Raw genomic sequence first — 18,350 nt, 5'->3', positions numbered from 1 at the left:
TATTCCGTTGGAAAGTGCCTGGGAGGATACTTGCCTCCCGTTCTCCGAAAGCAACGATGCAGGAAACAAGAATAAGGACAATAAAAAAAAAATACAGATGCTGTGGTTGAAATGAAGACACAGCCACACTTTACAATCGAGCGTAAAGAGAGAACTTTTAGAACCTGGGGGGGGGGGGGTTTTTTTTTTTACCCCGACTGATCCGAACCCCCTCTACCCACAAACTGCCTCATTCCCTTGCAGCCCCTCGAGCCTCTTCCGCTGTTCAATTAGATCACGTACGATCTGTACCTCAACCCACTTTGCTGTCCTTTCCCACCCCATTTTCAAGCTTTTTCAACCTTACACAGAGAGTGGTTAGAATGGAATTCTCTGCCACCAACTATTTTTGAAGCCCTCCATAAATTCTTTTAAAAGGGAATTAATCCAGGAGTGAGCAGGAATAGGCCGGGTGGGATATCGAAGGGTACGGGGAGCGAGCGAGCGAGATAGATAGATCAGGCCGGGGGGGATATCGAAGGGCGAGGAGAGAGAGATCAGGCCAGGAGGGATATCGAGGGGTGAGGAGAGAGAGATCAGGCCGGGAGGGATATCGAGGGGTGAGGAGAGAGAGATCAGGCCGGGAGGGATATCGAGGGGTGAGGAGAGAGAGATCAGGCCGGGAGGGATATCGAGGGGTGAGGAGAGAGAGATCAGGCCGGGGGGGATATCGAAGGGCGAGGAGAGAGAGATCAGGCCGGGGGGGATATCGAAGGGTGAAGAGAGAGAGATCAGGCCGGGGGGGATATCGAAGGGTACAGGGAGCGAGATCAGGCCAAGAGGGATATCGAAGGGTGAGGAGAACGAGATCAGGCCGGGAGGGATATCGAAGGGTAAGGAGAGCGAGATCAGGCCGGGAGGGATATCGAAGGGTGAGGAGAGCGAGATCAGGCCGGGAGGGATATCGAAGGGTGAGGAGAGCGAGATCAGGCCGGGAGGGATATCGAAGGGTGAGGAGAGAGAGATCAGGCCGGGAGGGATATCGAGGGATACGGAGAGCGAGGAGTGTGGGACGAGACTAAGCAGCTCGAGTGGAGATAAATGCCGGTACAGGTTAGATGGCCTGAAGGGCCGGTTTTCTGTGCTGCAATGCTCTGCTTGGGAGGAGGCGCCGAGGCCCAAGGCTGGAGTTGGTGGTTTAAGGCCAGCTGTACCTCTGTACTGAAGGTGAGCTCGTAGCCCAGTGTGGACACGTCATTTTCCAGCAGGTACACCAGCCCTTGGTAAAAATGATAATCTTCACTTTCCATGTCCGTATACCTGTGAAGAGAAACGAGGTTTAAATTAAAAAATCTGAACGGCCTACGCCACCCCTGGCAATTATTCCCTCCCTTCGCCCAAACCCATCACCTACACCAGTGATAACAGGCTGCGGACGCACTCCCAAGTCCCCAGCTAATCTGCAACCAGCAGCTGGGAGCCTCCAAATATGACTGGCCCTCGGATTTCCCCCTTACTTGTGGGGGAAGCGTTTGACGTTTATTCTGCCCCTCAGCTGCAATGACCCGCTCGGGCAGAGTCCAGCGCAACGACCAACAAGACTTGCCAAACGGGACAATCCGACTGTCCTCGTCGGCATCAGGCAAACGTACAGCGGGTGGAGAAGAAACACCGTTCTCACGCGGCGGTGTCGGGGACTCAGGAAGACAAGGAGGCCGTTCAGCCCCTCGAGCCTGTTGCGCCATTCAATCAGATCACGGCTGATCTGCATCTCAATTCCATCCACCCGCCTTGGATCAGTAACCCTGACCCAACAAGTTGTGTTGGGTTTTTTGTTTCTTGCTCGGGTGGGTTAAGAAATTAACTGAGAGACAGCAAATCAATTTGCCTGAAGAGTGGAGCGAGGAAGTGAATCGAACAGCAAGCCTCTTCATCGATTAACTCCTCGGGTCTTCCGATGCCCCCAACAATCTACTCCCTCTGCTAGGGTTGGGGGGACTGAGGAGTAACCTGGTCCTTCCTCTACTCCATCGGCTGTGAAGCACTTTGGGAACCTCCCGAGGTCGTGAAAGGTGCAAAAGGAATGCAAGTCTTTCTACCTCATTAAACTAGAAAGAGTGCAGAAAAGATTTACTAGGATGCTACCGGGACTTGATGGTTTGACTTATAGGGAGAGGTTAGATAGACTGAGATTTTTTTCCCTGGAGAGTAGGAGGTTAAGGGGTGATCTTATGGAAGTCTATAAAATAATGAGGGGCACAGATAAGGTCGATAGTCAAAATCTTTTCCCAAAGGTAGGGGAGTCTATAACGAGGGGACATAGATTTAAGGTGAGAGGGGAGAGATACAAAAGGGTCCAGAGGGGCAATTTTTTCACTCAAAGGGTGGTGAGTGTCTGGAACAAGCTGCCAGAGGCAGTAGTAGAGGCGGGTACAATTTTGTCTTTTAAAAAGCATTTGGACAGTTACATGGGTAAGATGGGTATAGAGGGATATGGGCCAAGTGCAGGCAATTGGGACTAGCTTAGTGGTATAAACTGGGCGACATGGGCCGAAGGGCCTGTTTCCATGTTGTAAACTTCTACGATTCTATACCTGGCCGTACCTGACTGATTTGCCCAGGATGTGCTTGTAGAAGGAGCGGGTGAAGTAGCACTCGAGCAAGCGATTGTCGTAGACTGCCTTTGCCACGATGCGGCCCACGAACTTGAAGTAGCTGAGGTGGTTGGGGTTACAGTGGGACGACGGGTTGATGGTGTACGTGACTCGGTCGCCTGGCGACGTCCTGAACAGCGCGTACATGGGGTTGAACATTTCCCTGGAGATAATCATGTACCACTCGCGCAGCAGGCCGCCCGCATCCTGTCCCTCCTCCCCTTCGAACACGATGTACCTGGAAAGCAAGGCGGCTTCTGTTAGATTTCAAGACGAGGGGTGCCCGACATAGAGAACAGAGTTAAAGAAACCATCAACTGTGTGGATTGGACTGTCCCCTCGCCTGACTGGAGTGGGAGGTGTCCAGTGGACTCAGAATTGACCCACCCCACCAAAACAGTGAGAGGCACTCAACGTGGGACCAAGAGAGGCTGCGGTTCAACATCTAGGAGGTGCAGTGATCGGACTGGGCTCTGGTTAATGGAGAGGGTGCCGTACCCACACTCCTGCAAGCACTGCTCTTCCCCCCCATTTAACTTTCTCAATGGGTGCCAGGTAGAAGCAGAGTCAGTGAATTAGACAGCAGGGTAAGGGAAATGGGTCCCCATTACCTCCACAATAAATCTACTGCAGCTGACAGAGAGAGAGAGAAAAGAGTGTGAGAGAGAAAAGAGAGAGAGAGTGAGAGAGAGAGAGTGAGAAAAGAGAGAGAGAGTGAGAAAAGAGAGAAAAGAGAGAGAGAGTGAGAGAGAAAAGAGAGAGAGAGTGAGAGAGAAAAGAGAGAGAGAGTGAGAGAGAAAAGAGAGAGAGAGTGAGAGAGAGAGAGAGAGAGAAAAGAGAGAGAGAGAAAAAAAGATAAAGGGGCACAGAGGAGAGATGCATACATAGAGAGGAGGGGCGAGACACCGATACAGAGAGAAAGAAAGAGAGAGAAAGATCTTACCTGACAATGGGTTAACCACTTCTCCAATGTCACTTTAACCTCACACTCAAATCACTAAAGTCATCGGGCCTCTCCACCCTTTTGCACCATCCCAGTAAACGGACACGTCCCACTTACTGCGCCGTCTCCCGGTTGAATTTATTCGGTCAAAACTTCAGTCTCTTTCTCCTCCCTCCCTCCCTGGAAGCTCAGCTCTATCTGCCTTGTATTTACTGGTTCACCCTAGCCGAAGTTCATGAGTCTGAAGGTTTGTTCCTGGTGCTGTCGCCTAACTGGTGAGATAAAGCCCAAGTCAGAAGGCAGGGATCGGTCCGTACCAGTAACTTGAGATAGATGCAAATTAATGGGAACAGGGCCGTAAACAGCGGGTGCCTTTAATAACAGCGGTGTCAACAGCCACTCCGTTAAACCTCATACTTTGCCCACAAGGTTCTGTACAATGCACCCCAGTGGCCCAAGGAGACGCAAACCGCGGGCGCTCCTGATCTACGAGCTTTTAAAAATCCAAGTGTCATCTGACGACTAAGTCCCCAATTTATCAGGTTCTCTCCGACTCTCTTCATGCCCTGCACCGTGGGGCTCAGCCCAGTCGCAGAACTTTCTCTACAAAAGGAAAGAGAGATTTAAGCTGGGAGTTTAAGAGGTTGTGTCCTTACAGCCTGTTCTTCATCTCCTCGGGGGACTTCCTGTGGAGCTCCCGGTACGAGTCCTCGAAGACGTGGTCCCTTCTCACGTGCACCGCCAGATCCTCCTTACGGATGCCTTCGTCCAAACGCTCCAACTCTTGCCGAAAGTACCTGGCCAAAAAAGAAGCAGGGCAGGCGGGTCAGCCTGGGGTGGGGGTCCAGGGCGGAGCTACCCTACCACGTGTGAAACTCGCACCCAAGGTGGGAGGAGAAGTGAACCATTCTGCAGCGCTCACTGCCACACAAGGATCCTGTGATGTTTCACTCTCGCTGGAGGTCTCCACAGCGGAAGAGTTCAGTCAAGATCTGAGGCGGCTCTGAACTGGTCTGGTTTGGCCAGATCCTGGACCGTAACATTCAAATTGGGGAGAAAATACAAGCATCCAACTCCACCAATGGTATACTTGTACCATCCGTGAGGATTGAGAGTCAAACAGACCCTGCGACTGTTAAATAGCAAGGCCGGGTGGAACAGTTACAATTCTCTGACCTGCTGTAAATGCACAGCTGACTGGAAATCGGCACTTCACAAAGTCCGCTCCCACATCAGATTCAGTGGCTTTGTTCTTTCACAGATTGGCCCCTCCAGCTTCCTTCCCTTCCCTCTTTTAAAAAAAAATACTCCAGCCCCCCACACGTGGTTGACTCTTAATCGCCCTCTGAAGTGACCCAGCAAGCCACTCAGTCGGATCGACACCACGTCTCTTTCCCAGCGCAACTGGGGGTGGGAAATAAATGCCGGCCGAGCCAGCGATGCCCACATCTCGAGTAAGGTGTACAAAGCACCATTGGAAAGGGTCGCTGCAGGTTACCTTCACACTCTCAGGGATAATGGATCATGGCAGAGGTTTTGGGGGAGGGCAAGGAGGAAGAACCTCTGCGGAGGGTCTCTATCTTTGATTAGGGATCGACAGAAATGAAACCCAGTGACTAATCGAGCTTTTTCCACAGCCTTAATCCAGAGTTGAGTTTTAAACGGGCGCCAAAATACTGCCTTTGTATTCCACACTCCCCTTTCACATTAACCTACTTGCGCTTGACATCGAAGTCGAGAATCCGAATGTAATCCACGAGGACAGCGAATGGGCCGTCTGCCAGGTGTGTGGAGGACTGCCGCAGGATCTGGTTCAGCACAGTTCGATGGGTTTCTGAAAAATGGCAACAACTGAAGCTCAAATAGTTGAACTGCTTTACAGCTACATTTACAACCTTAATCTGAGAAACGATTGGACGCTTTTACACCCAATTATTTGCACGGGGGAGAATTAGGTCTTGCGATATTCCATTTGACAAATGCATCCCTGACTCCCTGCATCAAGTACAGCACGGGTTAGATACAGAGTAAAGCTCCCTCTACACTGTCCCATCAAACACTCCCAGGGCAGGTACAGGGTTAGATACAGAGTAAAGCTCCCTCTACACTGTCCCATCAAACACTCCCAGGGCAGGTACAGGGTTAGATACAGAGTAAAGCTCCCTCTACACTGTCCCATCAAACACTCCCAGGGCAGGTACAGGGTTAGATACAGAGTAAAGCTCCCTCTACACTGTCCCATCAAACACTCCCAGGGCAGGTACAGGGTTAGATACAGAGTAAAGCTCCCTCTACACTGTCCCATCAAACACTCCCAGGGCAGGTACAGGGTTAGATACAGAGTAAAGCTCCCTCTACACTGTCCCATCAAACACTCCCAGGGCAGGTACAGGGTTAGATACAGAGTAAAGCTCCCTCTACACTGTCCCATCAAACACTCCCAGGGCAGGTACAGGGTTAGATACAGAGTAAAGCTCCCTCTACACTGTCCCATCAAACATTCCCAGGGCATATGCTATGAAATAAGTCCAGTGCAGCATCTTCAATACATTCCTCAAGGGCGTATCAGAATTCCAATGCACTGTTCCAAATAAAAAGTTAGAAAGATGTTGCCCACCTCTCCTTGCACCTACCTGCAAAGCTCAGGAACTTCTGCGTGTCTGGAGGCAGATTGGAGGATATGTGCATGGACGAAGGCTCGCGGGAGAAGAACGGGTCCAGGGAGGAAGGCGTGGCTGGGGTGACGGGGGCAGGCGAGAGGGGCGGCACCTCGTCCTTGATGTGGGCCAGCTGGCTCTCCCGCGTGTCTCGCACCGGCGGCTTGCTCTCCCTCTCTGTCGCGTGGACGAGGAAAAAGGCCTCGACTGCAGGCTGTAAGACTGTGCGGGTAGAGAGAGAGAGAGAGAGAGAGTCAGTACAAGAGGAAGCTGCACAGAAATGTGTCGAATTGAAGTTTTTGCACACTTGCTGCTCCAATTTTAACACCCGCCCCCCACCCCGCGATCGAGTACCGACCCCAGCGCTCTCCTTACCCAGGACTGCGTGCTGGTCATGTGACTCCTCCAGCTCCTTCAGGCACTCCCCCAACATGTCCCACAGCTCGTCCAGGCTCAGCTGCTCGCTCAGAAGCGGCAACTCTGGCAGTTTCTCGTCCTCCTTCTCCTTCTCGCTCGCCTGGCTTCCTTCAGAACCTGCCCGCAAGAAGAAGAAGAAAAAAAAAAGAGCCTTTCGAGTCACGGAAGACAAGGGGCCGCGGCATCGGAGAGCAGCGCAAGAGTCACTCACACCCTCCAAACCAACACTGCTAGACCAAGGGGTGAAGCAATAAGGGTATAACACATAATTGTATTTTCCCCTTTCTTCTTGTGACCTCTCTCTTCCTGCAATGGAACAGGTTGCCCTCTAAGCCTCAAGGTTGCAACCTTGCAACAATTATCACTTCTACAAGAGGGTTCCCCAGGAACTCAACCCAACCCAACCTTCCGTTCCCTCCGGCTGGGAAGCAAAGCCTCAGCTCCTCGCCACCAACAGCCCGTTCCAGGTTGGACAATTTGGGGAGAGTTTCAGGCACATCTGTCCAGGCTGTCGCACACAGTGGGTTTTTTTTTTTTGGAGCGGGCTACCCAGGCTGGAACGCTTGGAGACGCAGCGCAGCACCCACCAGTCTCTTCACACGTACCCAGCGACAGGGACTCCTGGGCAGCTGGCGATGGCTGATCCACGTCCATGGGGGACTCGTCTCTTCGGGAGCCTCCTTCTGCCGGGTTCGACTCGGACTTTTAGAAAAGAGAGAAAGCAAAAATAATAGAAGGAATCACCAAGCATGGAGGGAAGGTGTTAATGACCCGTACTGGGAGAGCAGTGTAGCTTTACTAAGAGTGCCAGTTTTGGTGTCAGGTTTTAACGTTGAGCTGGGTGTGACCATAACCCATGGCAAGTTGCAACTAAATCTTAAGGACAGTCCACCCTTCTCCCATCTCTACCCTCCAATTATCCACTCTCCGCCCCACAGACTCTCAACCACTTTAGCAATAATATGCTCAGTGATCCTGTGCATTTTCCTCTCTCACATCACTTGCTCCAAATACCCTTCCTACTCTGTTAAAATCCAGGCTCATTGCCCTGTCTCGTCCTTTCCCAGGGACTGTGGAACTCCACCCGACCCCCCCATAACCCACAGGCGATTAAAACTCAAAGCTTGGGCGTTAACCAAACCTCTGCTTACCGACCTACTGCTCGCTTACTCTTTTCAACCTTGGTGCTATCCGGCACTGTGAGCCTTCGCCTAGACTTCTCAATGTAAAAGAGCAATGCAGTCAGATCCTGGCACCAAAAAGGAAGACAGATTTGCATTTATACAGCGCTGTTCATGACCTCAGGACGTCCCAAAGCGCTTTACAGCCAACAAAGTACTTTTTTTTTTGAAGTGTGGTCAATGTTATAATGTAGGAAACGCGGCAGACAATTTGCGCACAGCAAGATCCCACAAACAGCAACGTGATAAATAACAATGTGTGGTTTTTTTTAAATGTAAAGTCGAGGGATAAATATTGGCCAGGACACTAGGGAGAACTCCCCTGCTCTTCTTCAATAGAGTGGCCATGGGATTTTTTACGTTCGCCCCGCCTCGGTCTAATATCTCTGCTAGATTACTGATTTCAGTTGCAATTTTCCTCTCGTCTCTGAAATTGCCATCAACTGGGGAAATACACCTTAGGTGAAGGTGTAAGCTCTCATGATTGTCAAAGTTCTTCAGGGCTGTACGAATAAAAAGTTCGATGCATCAGCCAGTCTTTCCTGAAATACTCTGCCGTTGCTGTTGCTACGACCTGACCTCCGCTAAAGCACAAACTAACTTGGTGGGATTTCTCACGAACTGCTGCGTAAACTATAATCCCCGAAATGGTTAAACTATAAACCAGTGTTCCTCTCACATCCATTCCCCAAAGAGCTGCTCACTGTAGTTTGTACATAAGAACATAAGAAATAGGAGCAGGAGTAGGCCAATTGGCCCCTCGAGCCTGCTCCGCCATTCAATAAGATCATGGCTGATCTGATCCTAACCTCAAATCTAAATTCATGTCCAATTTCCTGCCCGCTCCCCGTAACCCCTAATTCCCTTTACTTCTAGGAAACTGTCTATTTCTGTTTTAAATTTATTTAATGATGTAGCTTCCACAGCTTCCTGGGGCAACAAATTCCACAGACCTACTACCCTCTGAGTGAAGAAGTTTCTCCTCATCTCAGTTTTGAAAGAGCAGCCCCTCATTCTAAGATTATGCCCCCTAGTTCTAGTTTCACCCATCCTTGGGAACATCCTTACCGCATTCACCCGATCAAGCCCCTTCACAATCTTATATGTTTCAATAAGATCGCCTCTCATTCTTCTGAACTCCAATGAGTAGAGTCCCAATCTACTCAACCTCTCCTCATATGTCCACCCCCTCATCCCCGGGATTAACCGAGTGAACCTTCTTTGTACTGCCTCGAGAGCAAGTATGTCTTTTCTTAAGTATGGAGACCAAAACTGTATGCAGTATTCCAGGTGCGGTCTCACCAATACCTTATATAACTGCAGCAATACCTCCCTGTTTTTATATTCTATCCCCCTAGCAATAAAAGCCAACATTCCGTTGGCCTTCTTGATCCCCTGCTGCACCTGCAAACTAACTTTTTGATTTTCTTGCACTAGGACCCCCAGATCCCTTTGTACTGCAGTACTTTCCAGTCTCTCGCCATTAAGATAATAACTTGTTCTCTGATTTTTCCTGCCAAAGTGCATAACCTCACATTTTCCAATATTGTATTGCATCTGCCAAATCTCCGCCCACACACCCAGCCTGTCTATATCCCCTTGTAGGTTTTTATGTCCTCCTCACTCTCGACTTTCCCTCCCATCTTTGTATCATCTGCAAACTTGGATATGTTACACTCGGTCCCCTCCTCCATGTCAGAATGAAGCTGTAAAGGCAGATTCACAAATCATCGGAAACTTTGCAAATCATGCAGACTAGTCGCACTTGCAATGACACCCGACCTGTCAGGTACAAACAGCCATACGCCAAAAAGAGGGCTCGTCAACCAAGGAGTGGCTTATGCACAGCAAGAGACAAAATGACTTGGCAGCCTTGTAACATACAGACCCCAGACCAGGCTTCCTGTTCTGAGATTTAGTGCAGCCAAAGCAAGCACGGTACACACTCCCCGGGAGCACTTGAAGCCGATTTGCCGTTAAGCGTGGAAACTGAGCTGGAAAGGGTTCTGAGCGGGGAACTTTACCAGTCAGTTTGAAGTGCAAGGGGAAGGGAAACAAAGAGAGAAAACCTTTGGTTGGTTACTGTGATACGTTAAATCGCGACAAGGTGGGAAGCAGAGTACGGACCAGGCTTGTCTATATGGACCATCGATGGGGAGAGCCAGGCCAGACAGCAGGCAAAGCATCACCGCGATTCAGAAAAATGCACCAGGTGCAGGGGCAGAGTTTATGCCGGTCCAAGTCTGCTGCAGCCCCGATTTAAGGTCATTGGCAAAAAATCCAGGGGGGAGAATGAGGATTATTTTTAATAAACGCGGTGAGTTATGAAGATCAGGAATGCGCTGCTTGAAAGGGCAGAAGCAGATTCAATAGTAACTTTCAAAAGGGAATTGGATAAATACTTGAAAAGGAATAATTTGCGGGGTTACGGGGAAAGGGCAGATGTGTGGGACTAATTGGACAGCTCTTTCAAAGAGCTGGCACAGGCACGATGGGCCGAACGGCCACCTACTGTGCTGCAGAATTCTATGAAAGGTGTCCCTTCCCCATTTTCTCCCCCCGCCAAGGCAATGACTCGTATTGGAATACACTGGACATCAGCAGCCCCTGCACCAGTCCCCCTGTGTCAAACTGGACATCAAGCATTGGTGAGATACCTGACTTTGGGGAAGTGGAGTGCAACAGCCGAGAGCTGTCCCAGTCTCCCCTGACTATCAGGAGCAGGAACTCTGGCTGGGCTTTTCTGTCCCCTATCCTAGGGATTTGCAGGACGATCGCAGCACCCCCGGCCAACGTAACAAAGTCCGAGGTTCAAACCTGGGACCCCCTCTGGTCGCATCACGTGCTGGGGCTCTCTCGAATTCAGCTTAAATAAAAAAAAAAGGGGCAAAATAACTATGGAGGAGCAGAAAATTCTCAACCTCAGGCAGTCAGAAGAGGGCGATTTTTAAACTGAGAAAAGGCAGGAGAGCCAACCCACCCAGGAAGTCCACAGGGTTCATCCTAGATTAGGGAGAGCTGTACAGGCACAGGGAGAGCCCTGCTCAGAGTTAGAAGGAACGGTGTGAGTGAGAGAACACGAGACGGAGGAATAAGATGGTCGGAGGTGCAAGGGAACGACAAAACCAAGTCAGCAACGGGGAGGGAGAAACAAACCATCCCTCGCCTTCACAGGACTGGGCCATACCCCTTCAGCTCAGATCAAAGCCTGAAACCCAGCCTGTTGGACAGACTCTGTTCCCACATTGTCAGATCAACCCTAGCTCAGGCCACGTCTCTTCAAAAGCAGGCGACAGGGTGCAGGGATGGGGGGGGAACAAAAAGAGAGAAACAAGCAACCCGGAGTCAGGATGTCGTTTAACGGCCCCTCACGAGAGAATTTCTGGCCGGCAAGGCGGACCGGAGCTTTGAAAGGTTCAGAGAGCACGCTCTGGGAGTTAGTAACCGAACAGATTATAAAACAAGACTAGCGATCGCAATGGGAGAAATGTAACGAAACACAAATTAAACTTATAATTATGGAACTTTAAAAAGAAAACACAAATGCATGCACAGAAGTTAAAAATGGAACAAAAATTAAAAAAAAAACAAAAACCACAAGTGCCCTGCAAGCGGCACAGGCATCATGCTAACCATGGCTGATTGCTGTTGTCTTCTGGCACGTTGGCCCTCACGTACCATTTGTATGATGGCGTCAGCCTCAGCCTCCAGCTGCCGCACAGCCGCCTGGATGCTGCTCGCGGAGCCCAGTGCCGAGGACCCTGCAGCGAAAGGAGAGAGAGAGATATCGGTCGAATTAAGTTTCTCCGCAGAATGGTGATGCTATCTCTTAACAAGAACTGCGGCCCCCCCCCAACCGGCTATTCTTTGCGGCTCCAGAGGCGGCGCTGTAGCCCAACCTCAGCCTGTTACAACAAACAGCTGAAAGACCAACCATTTCACCTCTCTAACCGTGAGCAATGCCACAGGAGAGTCACCAGTATATTAAATAACTCATCTCCCCCCGCCGCAACGTCCCGGACGCAAGGCATCCTTCTCACCCAAGCAGTCCTAGAGTGGGAGAGCACCGAATGACTGAATCAACACATCCAATTCAACAGTTTGCTTAAATTGCTGGTACCAGCACGAGGGGGGGAAAAAAGACACCAGCAAATTCATGACTCTTCGTGCTAAGGACAATCCAGCCGGGAATCTTTACCTACCATCAAAGCTGCACTTCTTTCCCAGGAGCAACAGCCGGGCAAGCTCACTGGACGACACCCCACTCCCACTGGGAAACGTACAAGTCTCCAACACCGCCCCCCCAATCCCACATTCAGTTCAAACTCAAAATGCCTCAGTCTAGCAGTTTAAATTTCCCGGTGAGCATTCTCCTGCCCCACCTCACCGAATCTTTCCTATGTGTCCCGCCCAGCCCCCCAAGCAAAAATAGACCACTGGTGAGAGCCTCTCCCTTGAAAGGTTGTAGAGTGCTCAGTGAAAGGGATTCAAATTCTGGTCTGGCCGAGTGCAACGGCACCCTGTACCCCAACATCGCGATCAGGGCAGGGGCAGGAGGTAGTCTGCACCCTCGTTGACTCTCGCCCTGCCAGGCAGAGAAGAAACTGGTTTCCATCCCCCCGCTGACACTGACGAGGGTTGAGCCCCTCTCTATTTTTCTTCCCCCTTCCCATAAATGCGAGCAAACGGTCCCTACAGCCACGGAGAGGAGACTGGAATTTCACAATGTGAAGGAATCTGTGGGCACCGACCCAATCAGCAGATCAACTCAATACTTCAGCCCCCCTTCCCTCGAAATGGCTACATATTCACCTATAAAAGTGCCACAAACCCGATAACTAATTTGAACGACCCACCATTTTAACATCTTGAAAACAGGCACCAGACTGGCCGTACCCACCCACATCTAACTCACACACGGCCGTCCCCTTAAATTATCAGCATTCCAAACCCCAGGAGCGAGAACACTGCTGCAGAGAGGGTCCCTTTAAATGTAAAAGGGGTCTCAGTCTCTGGCAGAGGCATCAACTGGGGTCTGGTCCTGCGTGCACCAGCCAGCCTCCTGCACCCCAAGGAGGCACGCCTTCCAATAAGTGAGGGGAGGGGGAAGAGAGAGAATAAAAACACACATGCTGCAAACACCCAACAAGTCTCGAGACCTGTAAAAAGGGAGAAGACGCAGGTGTAAGCTTCTGGATGTGGACCCGAAATGTTACCACCTTTGCAGCCCTGACTATTGGGCTCGTGTGCGAGAGTAGATGGCGTGTGTCAGCGGTCACAGCCATGACCGTACCCGCCACCCGTACAGGTGCGTTTAGCACTGGGAGCCAGGTTTCTCAGCGACTCCTCCCGCCCTTCGCTCGTACCTAGCCTTCCCGTCTGCTTGGCCTTCTTGTACGCCCTGCGGGTGGCGTCCCGCAGCTGGATGATGACCTGCAGGATGCGGAGGAAGAATTTCTGCGTGGAGGTCTTGGACGTCAGCATTGACATGGAGGGTAACTGAAGCTCTCGGCCACCCAGCAGGCGCTTGTGAGAGGCCACGATAACCACGTTCTCTGCAGTGTCAAACCTAGAAACAGGACAGGGGGCAACACAGCTTTATTTAAAACTTCCACAAGCCTATCCTCTTTTTTCCAAGTGTCAGCTGGTTTCAGTCTCCCTTCCGGGTCAGGAGATTGTGGGTTCGAGCCCTACCCCAGTGGCTTGAGCCCATAATCTAGGCCGACGCTCCCAGTGCAGTACTGAGGGAGTGCTGCATCGTTGGGGCCGCCGCTGCCTTTTGGATGAGACCTTAAACCGAGGCCCCGTCCATCTGTTCGGGTGAACGCAGAGGAGCAGAGTGTTCTCCTGGTGTCGTGATCGATATTTATCCCTCAAATCATCAACTTCAAAACAGATGAACTGGCCATTTATCCCATTGCGACGTGGGATCTTGCTGTGCACAAATTGGCTGTGGTGTTTGCCTACTAAACTGCAGTGACTACATGACGTCAAAAAGGTCAATCATTGGGCGTGGCCGCTTTGGGGCATCCTGAGGACTTGAAAGTTGCTATGTAACTCCAAGTTCTCTCTGTTTGGAGGTCTCCCAGTGCTTTGGCCATACTCAGTCCTATAGCTGACCCATTGCCAGTCCGCCATCAGTGCTGCCCTGTGAATCAGGGAGCGGATGATTTGCTTTCCGATTTCCAATCTGAAGGAGGGAGCGATTCATCTCCGCCCGGCATTCCCCCCCCCCCACCTCCTCCAGCGATCAACAGGAACCAGTCTCACAACTGAGAGCGCGAGGTTGCAAAACATCCAAGAATGGATTAGATGGGCAGCCACTGGATAACGAGCTGTGGGAACATGGGCATTAGGGGTATCGCTGGTATGGAGGGTACACCAACACGGACTGGCTCCGCCCAAAGAAATATGCGGATGTATACACCAATTTTCATGACCTCAGGACATCCCAAAGTGCTTTACAGCCAATTAAGTACTTTTGAAGTCACTGTTGTAATGTAGGAAACGTGGCAGCCAATTTGCGCACAGCAAGATCCCACAAAAAAACATTACGATAATGACCAGATCATCTGTTTTTGAGATGTTGGTTGAGGGATGAATATTGGCCCTGCACACCGGGGAGAACTCCCCCCCGCCCCTCCCAACTCCACTCCTCTTCCTATAGTAGTCATGGGATCTTTTACGTCCACCTGAGGGGCAGACGGGGCCTCGGTTTAACGTCTCATCCGAAAGACGGCACCTCCGACTGTGCAGCGCTCCCTCAATAGCGGCACTGGGAGTGTCGGCCTGGGTTATGGGGCTCAAGTCTTTGGAGTGGGGCTTGAACCCATGACCTTCTGACTCAGAGGCGAGAGTGCAACCCAGTGCGCCATGGTTGACATGGCCTGCTTGTAATTCCGATGTGATCTGACGTAGCAGGTGGGGGCTCCGGCATTGCTGCTTCCCCAAGCTCCCGCTCACCCATCAACTTGCACGGTTCGCTTCACTTTCCGAATCCAGTCGCTGCCCGATACTTGGCATGTACACGTTTGCACACACAACCTGGGGAGAGGGGTTAGTGGGGTGTGTCGCGAGTGCTTTTGGCAGAGCCTGTGGCCATTCTTACCTGCTCTGCATCTTTCCTTTCAACTTGGTGAGCTGAGGGTGGTCGTCCGGCGTCCCTTCGGGCGACTGGCCGTCAGACTGCGCTCTCCTCTGCTGGTCCAGGTTATACTCCCGCAGCTCAGCCAGTAAAGTACCTGGGCGTCAGAGGTGGGAATAAAAGAACACGGGCTCAATGGAAATGCACAGCCTGAAAGGGCGGTGGAAGCAGATTCAATAATAACTTTCAAAAGGGATTTGGATAAATACTTGAGGGGGAAAAATTTGCAGGGCTGCGGGGGAAGAGCACGGAGCCGGTGGTGGTGGTGGTAGTGGGACTAATTGGATAACACAGGCACGGTGGGACGAATGGCCTCCTTCTGTGCTGTACGATTCCATGATAATTCCTGGATCGCTAGCATCGGGAGATGCACAGATGTGGACGCATGGCACTCGAGCACAAGGCGGCTCATTCCGTTAAAGAAGTCAACGGTGGATATTTGCTGACTCGTCACCATTACCTAGTTCCAATCTTCCTCGTGGCCCACCTCTCGTGGCCACTGTTGTCCACTACATTAGGCTAACTGCATTTCTGATTAGTAAATAAAAATTGAGTGACCGGTACTGTTTCTGGACGTGTGATCTCAATACACGCTTGCATGGCGAGGGTTTCTGAACTTCAACCTTTGTGTGTCTTTTGAGAAAATGAAAAGCAGAGTGTTTTTTGAACAATGTGGCTGCTTTACTTCCTTGGTTCCTGAATGGTGGGAGATGTTTATTAAGTAAACGTACATTTACCTGTACTGCGTATTAAGGTGTTTGCTACTCAATGTGGCTAAAACAAACAGTGTTGCTGTAACCACACCTGTGGCTAGTCAGCAGTTTCCACTGGCCAACAGTGTTCTACGTTGTCACGTTTAGTACAATGCCAGCGGGGTCTCCCCTGGAGTTACAGTAAGTTCGGATGTTACTCTTTTACATGGACAGCAGCATTGCATCTCAAGAGTAATCTACCAAATGTGAAGCAGAGATGTTTCAACATGATGCGCCTACACAACTATTAAAAGTAACGGTAACCTGCAAAGTGAAGTTAAGCGTTGAACGGAGAGTGAATTGGTCAGAAATATGCAGAGGACAGTATGAGACTGGGAAACATCTGGGAGGAGTCAGAGCTGATGTGAATCTCCCACTTCTCCTCACCAACCCCATTTCCCCCCCAACCCCGATAACCCCCTCAGGCCTAATGAAGGATAACAAGCGGAGTGAAGAGAGGAGATGGTACCTATCTGTTGGCAGAGTGTGTATCCCAGCTGGCGAGCCCCACTGAGCAGTAGTTTGAGGACAGTGTCTCTGGTTCCCGGCTCCCCTCTGGAGAGCTGGAGTAGAATATTTGCTGCGTCTTCCAGGCCTTCTTCAGAACACGAGTGGGAGGTCAACACCTGTCACATAACATACAGGGAATCTTACTGAAGGAACTAATGCCAGCCCGAGTTTAGTTATAAAATGCGCCCCTCTTGATATTCTGCTGCCCCCCTCCAAACACACACACGAAAACAGCCCAGGATCTGCTCACCCTTACAAGCTAAGGAGGGCAGGAGGATCCAGGATACAATTACCAATGCTCTCCTGGCCGGTCTCCCATCTTCCACCCTCTGTAAACTTGATCTGATCCAAACTCTGCTGCCCGCATCCCAACTCTCACCGAGTCCCGTTCGCCCATCACCCTTGTGCTTGCTGACCTACACTGGCTCCCGATCCGGCAACACCTAGATTTTAAAATTCTCATCTTTGTTTTCAAATCCCTCCCTGGCCCTCGCCCCTCCCTATCGCTGTAACCCCCTCCAGCCCTACAACCCTCCTAGATCTCTGCGCTCCTCCAATTCTGGTCTCTTGTCCATCCCCCCACCATTGACGGCCGTGCCTTCGGCCGCCCAGGCCCTAAGCTCTGGAATTCCCTCCCTAAACCTCTCCGTCTCTCTCTCTTCCTTTAAGAGGCTCCTTAAAACCTACCTCTTTAATCAAGCTGTTGGTCACCTGTCCTAATATCTCCTTATGTGGCTCACTATCAGGTTTTGCGTGATAACGCTTTTGCGAAGCGCCTTGGGACATTTTATTACATTAAAGGCGCTGTATAAATGCAAGTTGCTGTGATGGGATGGTGTTTCGACGTGTCATGCCACGAGCGGTAAGGTGGCATTTCACTGTCCCCACTGTGAGCTCCCAACTGTGCCCCATGCCACCCTGGGGGGCGGAGAGAAAGACACGGTTTGAACCCTGGACTCGTTGCCATGGAGACAAAACACCGTCCCAGGTCATTTTTTCCACACTTCTCTAGCAATCGTGCCGCAGAAACACCGACTGAAGCCAAGGATAAAGTAACCTGTCTTCACATTCCCGAGGGAGAATCAGATACCCCACAGAATGTGAAACGTGAAGCATACAGGGACAGGCACCAATCGGAGCTGACGCACCCAGCTACTGGGCTTAGGTGATGAGCCTTGGCAAAGGTTGGGACTGAGGCTACTAGCCAGCTGAGGGACACTGGGTCACACCAGGGGAGACCCAGCAGACGGAGACAGGTGGATCTGGCTGATGGCAGCGCATGTATATAACGAGGCCGACGCCTCCATTACCTCCACAGAGAGCTGCAGCTGTTTCTCCGTCAGACCAGACGACTGGATCTTGCTTTCGTTGGCACTGACCGCCCCTTCCGGTGTGGCTTTCGCCGGAGACTTGGCGGCTTTCGGAGTTGCTGGAAAGAAACAAAAAAGAGAAATTAAATTAGCCAAGCCGTACGACTTGAAAGTTTAACTGGCAGAGACGCAAGTTGTGTGGTGCGGCGGTGCAACTGCCCGTCCTGTCAGAGCTCAGACACCATGGGGCAGGCGGGGCCTCGGTTTAACATCTCACCCGAAAAGACAGCACCTCCGACAGTGCAGCGCTCCCTCAGTACTGTGTTGGGAGCGTCGCCCGAGATTACGGGCTCAAGCCCTGGAGCGGGGCTGCCCTTCAAACGAGACGTTAAGCCGAGGCCCCGTCTACCCTGTTCAGGTGGATGTTGAAGATCCCACAGCATTAATGGGAGAAGAGCAGGGAAGTTCTCCCCGGTGTCCCGGGGACAATATTCGTCCCTCAATCACCACCACCAATAAACAGACAGGCTTGTCAATAGCCTTATTTGTTGTTTGTGGGACCTTGCTGTGTGCAATTGGCTGCTGGGTTCGGTTGCATAACAGTGACTACATTTTGAAAGGAGGAGCAGAGAGATTTAGGGGTCCAAGTACAGAAATTATTAAAAGCTAGCAGACAGGTACAAAAAATAATTAAAAAGTCTAAGGGGGGGGTGTTGACTTTTATCTCAAAGGGGTTGGAATACAAAGGGGTGAAGTTTCGTTACAGTTATATAAAGCTCTGATTAGACGCTATTTAGATTACT

At 51.0% G+C, this 18,350-nt stretch overlaps 1 protein-coding gene across 1 annotated transcript in view; it reads right to left on the bottom strand.

Annotated features, from left to right (window-relative positions):
* Nucleotides 1–1,004: 1,004 nt before the first annotated feature.
* Nucleotides 1,005–18,350, bottom strand: part of huwe1 (HECT, UBA and WWE domain containing E3 ubiquitin protein ligase 1) — a 194,705-nt gene continuing 177,359 nt past the window's right edge. Inside the window, exons 69-80 of the mRNA XM_067976234.1 lie at nt 17,548–17,666; nt 16,197–16,353; nt 14,940–15,072; nt 13,198–13,400; nt 11,510–11,592; nt 7,256–7,352; nt 6,609–6,767; nt 6,210–6,455; nt 5,293–5,410; nt 4,233–4,373; nt 2,584–2,871; nt 1,005–1,299 (exon numbers count right to left, since the gene is read on the bottom strand). Of these exons, the coding sequence (XP_067832335.1) occupies nt 1,005–1,299; nt 2,584–2,871; nt 4,233–4,373; nt 5,293–5,410; nt 6,210–6,455; nt 6,609–6,767; nt 7,256–7,352; nt 11,510–11,592; nt 13,198–13,400; nt 14,940–15,072; nt 16,197–16,353; nt 17,548–17,666 (2,039 nt within the window). The remainder of the gene's footprint in view (nt 1,300–2,583; nt 2,872–4,232; nt 4,374–5,292; nt 5,411–6,209; nt 6,456–6,608; nt 6,768–7,255; nt 7,353–11,509; nt 11,593–13,197; nt 13,401–14,939; nt 15,073–16,196; nt 16,354–17,547; nt 17,667–18,350) is intronic.

This window comes from Heptranchias perlo, chromosome 45, assembly GCF_035084215.1.
Source record: "Heptranchias perlo isolate sHepPer1 chromosome 45, sHepPer1.hap1, whole genome shotgun sequence".
Taxonomy (NCBI): Eukaryota; Metazoa; Chordata; class Chondrichthyes; order Hexanchiformes; family Hexanchidae; genus Heptranchias; species Heptranchias perlo.
The sequence above is the reverse complement of the archived record's forward strand: the minus strand, read 5'-3'. Positions and strand labels throughout refer to the sequence as shown.